At 40.8% G+C, this 12,247-nt stretch overlaps 2 protein-coding genes and 1 pseudogene across 2 annotated transcripts in view; 2 read left to right on the top strand and 1 right to left on the bottom strand.

The window, feature by feature from the left end:
• Positions 1-4,649: 4,649 nt before the first annotated feature.
• Positions 4,650-4,728, top strand: LOC129510050 (U4 spliceosomal RNA; annotated as a pseudogene).
• A 765-nt stretch (positions 4,729-5,493) lies between these two features.
• KIFBP (kinesin family binding protein) overlaps positions 5,494-12,247 on the bottom strand; it is a 39,570-nt gene continuing 32,816 nt past the window's right edge. The window contains exon 7 of the mRNA XM_055325665.1: positions 5,494-6,940. Coding sequence (XP_055181640.1) covers positions 6,065-6,940 — 876 coding nt within the window. The 3' untranslated portion in view covers positions 5,494-6,064. The remainder of the gene's footprint in view (positions 6,941-12,247) is intronic.
• Positions 7,752-9,972, top strand: LOC129509679 (nucleolar and spindle-associated protein 1-like). The gene is given in 2 exon segments (XM_055325497.1): positions 7,752-8,706; positions 8,709-9,972. Coding segments are annotated over 2 exon segments (1,311 nt in total). The 3' UTR covers positions 9,065-9,972.

Consider the following 12,247-nt stretch of genomic DNA (forward strand, 5'->3'; position numbering starts at 1 on the left):
TTTCTCTTAGTTCTAAGCAGCAGGGGTTCTTGCATCTTAAGTATAATTATCCCAATTATTCAACAGTCATTAACTATCACTAAATAATAAATTCCCGCTGCTGACCCTGGAACAACTCAATAGCCCATGTGAGAAGCAGCTTCATTAGCAGTTGGTACTTGAATTTGGAGCTCGTATTTGAAACCTACAGTTTGGCAGCTTAGTTCCATGTCTGCTGAACAGCATCACCCAAGCCTCTCCTACATCACCAGCGGCCCTGGAGGGTGGCTGCGTAGTTCTTGAAGCACTCCAAGGAATCCCGAAGAGACTTTTATTTATAACATATAATCATATATCGGATTGGATCATTCCAAACATACCTTCTGTATTTGGTATACAAGCTCCACTGACTTCACGTGGTAAGATATGCATAGTATTTTCAAATTAAGGAGGTAAAAGCAGGCCCATTAATTACAACCTAAAACACTCTGGCACATACTCGAGTGAAACTTAATCTATTCTTCCAGGTGAGCTTGGGAATCATTTCTCTATATTTGTAAATGAAACATAATGAGATTTTTATGGTCTCATTAAAATGTGAGTGCACAGAAAAACATACGAAGGATTAAATACTCAGAAGCAGAGTTCAAAACTCTTGAGTCTAAAAGGACAGTAAGTTCTTAACATAAAGCCATCCCATAGTTTTGCATAATCAGTAGAGCAGATTGAGATTATTCTGTTCTCATTTTTACAATTTCTTACATGATTGTACCATTTTCTTAGTGTCCAAGCAATAGGTTTCGGCTGAAAATTAAAAGCACAAAAGTCACACAAATGAGATAATAGATGACTTTTAAGGGTGATGAGTCTCTTGATAACCAAATCTGACTGGGGGTGCTAACAGGAAAGGCAAAGTGATTAAGATAACCAGTGGAGAAAAAGTGAGTGAGATAACCTAGAAGGAAGTGGGGGAAAGAGCTCTGTGCTGATCGTTGGCATGCGGCTGCTTGGGTTATGTCAGACTCAGAAACTCATTATCATCCAGCAGGTTGATTTTCTTTCTTTCTTTTTTTTTTTAAGATTTTTAAAAGATTTTTAATAGATTTTTTTTTAGAGAGTGAGCACGAGTGTGCACACACACACAAGTGGGGGGAAAGGCAGAGGGGGACAGAGAGAAAATTCCAAGGAGACTCCTCACAGAGTGCAGAGGCCAACAGGGGGCTTGATCTCATGACCCTGAGATCATGACCTGAGCCGAAAACCAAAACTTGGACGCTCAACTGACTGAACCACCCAGGTGCCCCTTAAAGATTTTAAGTAATCTCTACATTCAACATGGAGCTTGAACCTATAATCCCAAGATCAGAGTCACATGCTCCATTGACTGAGTCAGTTGGGCACCCTGGTTTTTTGTTTTCTTAACTATGATTTTGAACCCTATTTTTTTTTCTTTTCAAAGATTTATTTATTCATTCATGACAGAGAGAGAGGCAGAGACATTGGCAGAGGGGGAAGCAGGCTCCTTGCAGGGAGCCCCATGCAGAACTCAATCCCAGGACCCCGGGATCACGCTCTGAGCCAAAGGCAGACACTCAACCACTGAGCCACCCAGACGTCCTGAACCCTATTTTCACATAGGACATGTTCAAGGCCTTCTTCTCACTTCCTGTAGATGAAAAATAATAGGTCATGGCCTTTCTGAGAAAGAAGTTACTGGCTTAGAGTCTGGTTGGATTACGAGTTGTATGGGTTATCTGGGGCAGAGTTTATGAGAACTGTACTTTTTCTGGGGTTCTTCCTTGACACACAGTTCCTGGATGCCTTCTTTTTTTTTTTTTTTTTTTCTGGATGCCTTCTTGAATTGCTTTCCATTCTAGGTTTTCTCAAAGTCCAATAATAATAAAACAATTTGAATGGATACTGTGGCCTCCAATTTTTTTTTTTTCCTAAGAAGATTACACATCTCTAGAGTACAAAATGACTAAAGGCCTGTTTATATTCGGCCACCTACAATATGAGTTCACCTATACCTACTAGGCCATTTAGAAAATACTGTTGCCCTGACATATTTTTCTCTCTTCATATTTCATAATTAGAAACAGATTATGATAATTAAAAGCAGACATGCAATATTGGGTAGCTAGGAAGAGTTTGGAAATACTGCAACAGCTACTTTGCTTACAAAATAGATAATTTTAGGGGTGCCTGGGTGGCTCAGTGGTTGAGTGTCTGCCTTTGGCTCAGGTTAGGATCCCGGGGTCCTGGGATTGAGTCCCACATCAGACTCCCTGTGGGAAGCCTGCTTCTCCCTCTGCCTATGTCTCTGCCTCTCTTTGTGTTTCTCATGAATAAATATATAAAATCTTAAAAAAAAAAAAAAGTCAGACATTAAAAGGTATTTGCAAAGATGTAAAATATGCCACTTTTTTGGGAAATAATTATTTTAATAAAAGTTTATGTTTAAATCCAATGGGTTTACTGCCATTTTAACATAAACTTAAAATTTTAACTTGAAAAAAAATTAAAAATAAAATTTTCTTTACTTGAGTTTTAAGTAGGGTAAATACAGAATGTTATACATAAACAAAATCCCTTTGGCATCCTCAATAATTTTTTTTAATTTTTATTTATTCATAAGAGACACACAGAGAGAGGCAGAGACACAGGCAGAGGGAGAAGCAGGTTCCATATAGGGAGCCTGATGAGGAACTTGATCCTGGGACCCCATGATCACACCCTGGGCCGAAGGGAGGCTCCCAACCGCTGAGCCACACAGGCCTCTGGGCATCTTCAATAATTTTTTTTTAAAGATTTTATTTATTTATTCATGAGAGAGACAGAGAGAGAGGGAGGCAGAGACACAAGCAGAGGGAGAAGCAGGCTCCATGCAGGGAGCCTGGTGTTGGACTCGATCCCGGGTCTCCAGGATCACGCCCTGGGCTGAAGGCGGCGCTAAGCCACTGAGCCACCCGGGCTGCCCTATCTTCAATAATTTTAAGAGCAAAGTGGTCTTGAGACCAAAAAGTTTGAGAACTACTAATCTAGAGAAGCAATGCAGTGTCAGAGGACAGCTGTCTTTAGGAAGCAAGCCTCAGGAAAAGCAGTTTGTAGAGTAGGATATGCAAATAGAATGCAGATTGCCAAACAGCCAGTCAGCTTCTCTGCTGATAACTAAAGACAGTCTTAAAATATGAACAGAAACCACAGGCAACAAATGACAAACAGCAGAGTATATGGATGGCTATTAGGACAAAGACTGGTTTCAAGACCAGTGCCTGTTATACCTGAATTTTATCTTTTGAACTCAAGTTGAATAACACAGTTGGAAGGAAGAAAAGTGACTAAGGTTTATGAGGCTGTGTCTTACAGACCATATTCTCAGAGCTTAAAACAATTACTAGCGCACAGAAAGAGCTCAGCATTTGTTAAATGAAAAATGAGTGACTAGATAAATGAAGTTATGAAGTTGAATAAGTTGGAAGCAAAATGACTATATTAAGAAAGGCTTCTAACAGGGGGATTTGTTCTAGTATCAATTTTCAAGAGTTGAAGAAATGAGAGTAGCAGAGTGGTTATCACTATCCCAAGAACCCTCCCTCCCATCTCTCAACCCTCTTCACTTTCCTTTTAGTCTGATTGGGGATGTTATTAGCAACCACTTCATCTCAAGCATCTTAACGTCCTAAACACCGTATGACCTAAATAGAACTCTTAATTCTAACCCCTCACTCCCTCATAGAAACATGCTTCTCCTGCACACTCCAGCTTAATATGGTTCTTGATTCTTTTCCCCTCATGGCTTCCATTTATGTCCTGTCCTTCTATTTGCAAAGTGCATAATTTATTCATTCCTTTCTTTTTTCTTTTTAAGGTTTTATTTATTCGTGAGAGACACAGAGAGAGAGGCAGAGACACAGGCAGAGGGAGAAGCAGGCTCCATGCAGGGAGCCCAATGAGGGACTCAATCCGGGGTCTCCAGGATCAGGCCCTGGACTGAAGGAGGCACTAAACCGCTGAGCCACCCAGGCTGCCTCCACTCCTTTCCATCCCTACTCTATCACCCTAGTCCAAACCACTCGGATTAATCTTAAAAGACCCTAGCTCATCTCCCTGTGACCTACCCCTGTGGTGTCTGATCCACCCCCCTCCAATGTATTCTCCACCTAGGAGCCAGAGTGGTTTCTTAAAAATGCCAAGGAGATTATGCCATTCTCCTTTTAAAATTCTACAAAAGTTTCCCACTGTGCCTAGAATAAAATTCAAACTCCTTCTCCTCTACAAAACCTTCTCCATTTGGACTCTTACCCCTGACTGACTCCATCCCATTCCACAACCCTCATATGCTCCAGCCACCCTGGCCTCCTCTCTTCAGTTGTAAATTCCTTCCTAAATTTGTTTCAGCCTGACTGCCCAGCACTCTTTGGAATACTCTACTAAAGAAGCTTTACTGTCTTTTTTTCCCCATTTAGTTCTCAATGTCATCTTCTACATTTTCAGAGGCCTCTCATGATCATAACAGCTAAATGAGGCACCCCTTCCTATTAAATGCTTACTGCATCACTCTGGTTCCTTCCTTAATAGCACTCAGGACTGAAATTACTTTGCTTCTGTTTCCTTGCTCCAGGAGAGCAGGACCTTGTTTATCTTGTTTCAATATTGTACCCTTTACGAGCTTTGCACAGTGGCAGTATCGTAGCCAATGAGGTTTATCTGAGGCGCAATTATTGCTAATTGTACCCTTTACGCTTAGAAAAGTAAGAATAGTACCTGACCCACAGGAGACATTTAATAATCAATATTAAATAACAAGTGAGTTATACATTGCTGTTAAACTCTAATTTTTTTCCTGGAAAATGATCTCAGAGGTAAAGCAAGGTGTTCATCACACATATATAAATGTGACAGAATCTTAGAGTCGACTGAGTCCTAGCCTTTCTGAAGCAAATTAATAGGCTACATACAGAGCTATCCTCTGTACCAGATCTTACAAATGATGTTGATTTTTGTGCTTCATAGGGACTCCATTTCAATTCTGCATTTCTTGAAATGACTAACATATATTAACAATATTATTTTGAAGTACATATCCTTTTTCAACAGTACTTAAAGGTTTATAAATATACCAAAATGCTCTAAGAAACTCAGCCAGGGATCCCTGGGTGGCGCAGCGGTTTGGCGCCTGCCTTTGGCCCAGGGCGTGATCCTGGAAACCCGGGATCGAATCCCATGTCGGGCTTTTGGTGCATGGAGCCTGCTTCTCCCTCTGGCTATGTCTCTGCCTCTCTCTCTCTCTCTGTGACTATCATAAATAAATAAAAAAAAAAAAAAAAAAAAAAAAAAAAAGAAACTCAGCCAGTAAGATTTTTCTGGCACAGAGACTATCTCAAATACTTCTTCAATGAATGAGGTTTTAATGTTTTTCTAACTGTGCAATAATGCCAAAGAAATAGTCTTCTCTGGCTTCAAATAAAGCAATACCTTTAGAGCGTCAAAAATAAAACTCTTACAAGAAAACAAGAGTACATGGAAGCTTTTATTAGTGAAACAAGTCAATTTATTTTATTTCCAACAATGCCTTTTCCTCTAGAAATGAGACAAACTACTTTATATTACTTTACAACAACATAACTTAGTTTTTTGATGTTTTCAGAAAAGGAACAATTTCTCTGGGAATTAGGAAAGTAAATATTTTGGGAAGAACAACTACAGTAAGTTACTTTTCAATTAACAAGGCCTGTCTACCAGGCATGTAACTCCAGAATTGTTCCTCTTAACAAATCTGTCAAGTACCAGCCAAACCTATCTTTGGAAACTGAGGCAGGAAAGATTTCTACTTAAATAGGAAACAAGCAATCTAACATACCAATCACATGTCACCTTAACAAGGCAATTTACATAATTAGGTATAAATTATTATCTCTATATTGATTAAGGTCTAGCAAAGACTCAACCAGTCTGTTACGTCAAGTTCAAACTGCACTCATCTGGCTATAAAGGTAAACATCACAATGGAATTGGGCCTGTTTGACTCAGGGGGAAACTCTCTTCAATATTGCACATTTTCTTTCATTAAAAACAAGGATTATTAAGTCAAGGCCATCTTAGTTCGGAATCTCTCCATTTTGGTTGGAAGAAGACTCACCATCTCTTTACTAAGTTCTAACTCAACTTCTATTTCCTGGGCAGCCTCAGGGTGCTTTTCACAGTAATCAACAATAAATTTGTAATGTTCCAACGATGTTGCCAAATTTTCTAGCTCTTTCTTGGGATCTGCAGTGATGATTTTGCCATAGAGACGGGCAACTCGAAACTTAGCTAACATGGCAGGACGAAGAACATCTTCCCCTATATGCTCAGGAAATACTTTATTTGGGTCTCTCAGGGAGTCTAAGAAGAGCTGGTAGTACTTCAATGCTGACTTATTGAGATTATTTATTTTTTTTACAATGTGTGAATCAGGGTCTCTCAGCTTGTCAGCAATGGCAACCTTCAAATCCATCATATCATAGTAAGCATGTGCAATCTCAAACTGAATCTGTCTGTTGACCAACAGGTAATACTGTGGATTCAGGTCCACAATGAGGGGCTCTAGCATGGCTATTCTACGTTTATGCATCTTGCACCGTCTCTCCATATCAGTTTCAAAGAATGCAAGCACCTTAAACAGAGCACTGTGGTCTTGGACAACTTCAATATGGTCAGTGACATAACCATCAATCTGAAAGAACTCTTTTGCCTCAAAGACATAGTGTTGACCCAGTAAGAAAAGTTCTCTGGCTTCTTCAAAATCTAAAGGTCTCAGATAGCTCACTTTCTCCTCCACCGCAGAGATGGCATCACACAGCTCACCGGTTCCAAACTGTACAGCTTTTTTCCTCACACTTTCCTCCTCATCTAGTTCTTTTTTCCGTAAAGCTCTCAGCTCAGATTGTTTATCAAGATCAAGCTCTCCTATGTTGTCCTGAAAGAAAAAAAAAACATTACGGTGAGGTAAGACACTGGTCTCCCGCTGTCAAATAATATTATGGCAAATTTAAGAGGAAAGAAAATAAAGCCCTCTTTCTCAGCTGGGTTTATGGAGGCATTACAATCTTACATATCTTTTAAAACTCCTTTCTTCTAATTATATTTCAAGTGTATTAAGTATGTAAGAAATAGGAAAAGGTATTTACATCAAATAAGCTGCTTATATATGACTTTCCTCTTTGGGAAACAAACACTCATTTATAGTTTCTCCTTCAGGCAAGATAAATGCATATGAAAGAACTTTAGAGACTGAGAAATATTATACACATGTAATACATTAATAGTATTTTAACATTAGAGTAAGACTGTATTCTACATCCTAAGAATATTGCACAGAGATGCCATTAAGATGAATGATATGTTTATGCTAGAAGTTACTGAGTGAAATAGAGAGAACTGTCCTAGGTCTCAAAGACACTAAGGTGAAGATATAATTAAATCTACCATCATAAAGTTATCTCTCAGGGCCAAAAAAAAAAAAAAAAAAAGTAAAATGGGGCACCTGAGTTTTATTTTTTTTTTTTTTAATTTTTATTTATTTATGATAGTCACAGAGAGAGAGAGGCAGAGACAGAAGCAGGCTCCATGCACCGGGAGCCCGACGTGGGATTCGATCCCGGGTCTCCAGGATCACGCCCTGGGCCAAAGGCAGGCGCCAAACCACTGCGCCACCCAGGGATCCCCGGCACCTGAGTTTTAAACTGCTTTGCTGAGTGTGGGGTACGAGTTCTTTGTGTGGTGCCTGGATGCAGCTCAACACGGCCACACCCTCCCTTGAGGAGCTTGACTCCTTCAAGTATAGCAACCTGCGGAACTTGGCCAAGAGTCTGGGCCTCCGGGCTAACCTGAGGGCAGACAAGTTGTTAAAAGCCTTGAAAGCCTACCTTAAAGACGAAGCAAAAAAAGAAAATGAGAGTCAGAATGGAAGTCAAACTTCTGCATTCTCTTGGGATGAGACTGAGATGCATATCAGCAGCCAGGAACAAACTAAGAGGGAGCCAGTTGGCCACATCACCAAAACAAGGAGAAGGTGCAAGAACCCCGACTCCCAGGAGGAACATTCAGAGATAAAATGAAATGATCACACTGAATTCCAGAATCAAGAGAAGCAGGAAAACCAGGATCTCAGAACTGCTGGAGAAGTTCCTTCACCACCAGATGAAAGCCAAGGAGAGGAGAATGCAGTTTCCGCAGGAAAAAGTAGAATAAATGGTAATGAAGATTCAAAGGTACCTGCAGAAAGAAAGAAGCCTCTCTATGCAGATAGGTTTTCCAAACCTGGGACCTATAAACGCTACTTTAAGAAGCTTCATGAGGCTCGTTTTAAGGAAATGGAGTCCACTGATCAATATATTGAGAGGAAAAAGAAACATTTTGAAGAACGCAACTCATTTAATGAACTGAAGAAGCAGCCGGTCACCAAAGAAGTGGTGGGGACTCCAGTTCCTCTCCAGGGAAGGCTCCCTGAGGCTCGAAAGCGTCGCTCGCAGGGCCAGCCCCTGGGCCCTGCAGGCCAGAGCACCTTGTGTGGGAAGGGGTCCATCAAGCGGTCCATTCCATCGGCTACTAAAATGAATGTCAGGTTTTCAGCTGCTACCAGAGATAATGAACTTAAGTGTTCACTGACCAAGACTCCAGCCAGAAAGTCTCCACATGTGACCGCACGTGGGAGTACTCTAAAAGGCCAGGCTGTGCTTGGACATGCAAGTTAAAGACCGCAAAGGGGAATTCTGCTTCTGTTGTTAACCCATTTAAGTCGACAACTGAGGCAACACAGACTCCAGTCTCAGACAAGAAATCTGTGTTTGATCTCAAAGCAAGTCTGTCTCGTCCCCTCAACTATGAGCCACACAAAGGCAAACTGAAACCATGGGGTCAACCTAAAGAAAATAATTCTCTCAAGCAACATGTCAACAGAGTTAGCTTTCACAAGAAAACTTATAAACAACCTCCTCTCCAGACTCGGGAGGAACAACAGATGCAACATGAACAAAGACGAAAGGAGAAGAAAGCAAAGGTTTTGAGAGCTCGAAGAGGCCTCATTATGGCTGAAGATTAATTTTTTAGCATCCTGTGAATATTATTACTTCATTCTGAATCCTTTCTTTAATGTAAATATTTTTCTATCTTCCTCACTTGAGTCAAGACTTCTTTCTGCTGTTTGTTGTTCACTAACTATGTAGTGTCGGTGGGTTCTTCACATGCTGTGTCTCCGAAAAGACCTTATTAACCTTAAAACTCACAAATTCTTTGAATTTTTTTTTTTTACCAAAGTGTCCGTACAATTCAGTTTTCTGAGACTCATCCTATATATAATCTTGACCTAGATTTTTAATGTCAAGTTTCCTCTGCTGACAACTGGAATCCTCTTCTAGACAGAAGCATTTACCTGATGGTAGGTAATTCTACAAGCTTTAGTAGAACTTGGACCAATAAAAAGCTGAGAAAGCCACCTCTTCCTCCTCTAGAGAACCACGTAGTCTCACTGAAATGGAGAGCCATACACGTCGGTAATGGCATCTTCTACCTATGTGAAGTGTTTTATTACCTACGCAGGTCTGTTCAGATCACTTGATGTAATTGCCATCTATCACTCAATATATTCTTAAAAACTCCATAGCTCATTCTAGCCTTACTTATTTAAAAATAACCAGACCTATATTGAAATCTGAGGATTGCTGCTTCAAGGATCAGTACATTCTGTCAGTTATATCTTACTCGTTTTATGGGAAAGACTAGAGTTGGTTAGCATCATAGCCATGTTTGTTGCCCCTAAGTGGAGCTTCTGAGCTTTGTACTGATTAAGATTTTCATAAATGTTTTCTCATGATGGTAGATTCTTTGCAAATAAATGGACTTCCAGATTGAGTTGAGAAAAAAAAAATGTTAAATGACTTAAAAAACTGACTAAGCCTACTCTTGGTTTCAGCTAAGGTCATGATCTCATGACTCCTGAATCAAGCCCTGTGGCAGGGTCTTCCCTCAGCAGGAAGTCTGCCTGAGCTGCTCTCCCTCCCTCCCTCTCTGCCCCTGCTACTCACCAAGCTCTCTCACACAAAGAAATAAGTAAATCTAAACAACAAAAAAAGACTAAGCTCACCTTCCTCTTCCTGGCCAATAAAACTGAACATCAGATCCCTCTGAGCTTCACTCCCAAGCCTTTTCTTCCTATCAGACAACACTGTCTCTAGATCTGCACTGTTCAAAACAATAGCCTCTGAACACATGTGGATGACTCCCAGGAGCTGGAAATGTGTAAAGTTCAAACAGATGTGGGCTGTGTGTACGACATACACACCCAATTTCTTTCTTTTTTTTTTTTTAAGATTTTATTTATTTATTCATGAGAGACACAGAGAGAGAGAGGGAGGCAGAGACACAGGCAGAGGGAGAAGCAGGCTCCATGCAGGGAGCCCGACGTGGGACTTGATCCCGGGTCTCCAGGATCATGCCCTGGGCCCGAAGGCAGCGCTAAACTGCTGAGCCACCCGGGCTGCCCACACACCCAATTTCTAAGACTTAATACAAAAATAATTTTAAATATCTTTAATTAATATTGATGACCTATAGAAATGACAAATTTTTTTAAAGATTTTATTTATTTATTCATAGAGACAGAGAGAGAGGCAGACAGAGAAGCAGGCATCATACAGAGAGCCTGACATGGGATTCGATCCAGGGCCTCCAGGATTACGCCCTGGGCCGCAGGCGGCGCTAAACCACTGTGCCACTGGGGCTGCCCTAAAAATGACCATTTTAAAATGTAATCTGGGTTTTAAAAAGTATAAAGTTAATTCACCTTTTTTCCTTTTCTAATGTGGCCATTAGAAAACTGAAAATTACATACATGGCTGGTATTCTATTTCTATTGGACAGTGCTACCCAACAGGAGACTCTGTTCATACCCATGGCTCTAACTGTCATCCACAGGAGGATGACTCACAAACATACAGCTCTAGCCCATACCTCTTTTCAAGCTTCAGACCCCTAGGTACAGGATAACCTCTGCTCCAAGGACACGCAAAAGCTCTTCATCTGCAGGATGTCCACAGTGGAACTCCTATTCTTCTTCACTGTTTCTTATTCTAGAACTGTTTTAGTGAAGAAGCCTCCATCAATCTGGACCACCTAGGAATCATCCTTGAGACATCCCTCTCCTCAACCCTTTATCCTGCATGTTCAATATATCACTAAGTCCTTTGCATTTTGCTTCCTGAATACCTCTGGAATCCATGCTTTCCTCTTCCAACTCTTCTGCTACCACCCTAGACCAAGCTCTCTACACATTTGACCTGGACCATTCCCGTGGTCTTCTACTATTGCTTCGCCTCAATTCTTTCTTCATTCTGCTACCTAGACGCTCCAAGCCTTCCAAATTCTTCGAAGGCCCTGCTTGCTCCAGCCCTTTCCTAACTCTCACATCACAGGCTCTCCCATTGTGCTCCTACCTCACAGGCCTTTGTTCTGTTCCATTTAACACCACGTTCCCTGTGCCCCAGAACATGCTGTTGCAGCTTGCTGGAATGCTGAACCTTCTTTTCTCCAGTCTAGCTAATTCCTGCCCACCCCCCAGAGCTTCTTCAGTTACTTCCTCCAAATGTCCTCCATCACGTCTGTCTCTCCTTTGTGGAACTTATCAAAGCTGCACTTTCACGTGAGGTAAAAACCCAAGTATATTCTTTTTTCTCACAAGACAACTAGCATAGAGCTGGCATAAATAAATCTGTGTAGGTGTTAAGCTTAAATTGAAAAAGGCTTTTCAGGTAAACAGATGATCAAAGGATGAAGTTAAAATAACAAAGTCAGATTAAGAAAAATCTGAGTAATTTAATGGCAGGCAACTATTTAAAGTAGTTTAATCAGGTGCCCAGTCTGGTAAACATCAACTAAATGAAGGGTATGAATTAAACGGCAGTGTATTTTGCTTGGCACAATTACTTCAAATGCAAGCCCTAGTCTCCAAAATCTTCCTTCTTTATTTGCTTCCCAGCTCCTTGCTTATTTACATGCTTTCTAGGCTGCTTTCTGAGCAGAAGAAAGCTGACAGCTTTTCCTGGCTCTGGCTTCTCTAGACGTAAAACTCCCCCGTTCTCCCTTACTTACTTTCTTTTTTAGATGCCTCATCTTTACCATCTACTTTTAAAATGCTCTCACCCTTGCACAACATATGCCTCCAGGATTTTGCGGTTTGTCTGTTTGGTTTTATTCTGTGTAGTAGTTTCATAAGTTCTGTATTATTACC

This window comes from Nyctereutes procyonoides, unplaced genomic scaffold, assembly GCF_905146905.1.
Source record: "Nyctereutes procyonoides isolate TBG_1078 unplaced genomic scaffold, NYPRO_anot_genome, whole genome shotgun sequence".
Lineage (NCBI taxonomy): Eukaryota > Metazoa > Chordata > Mammalia > Carnivora > Canidae > Nyctereutes > Nyctereutes procyonoides.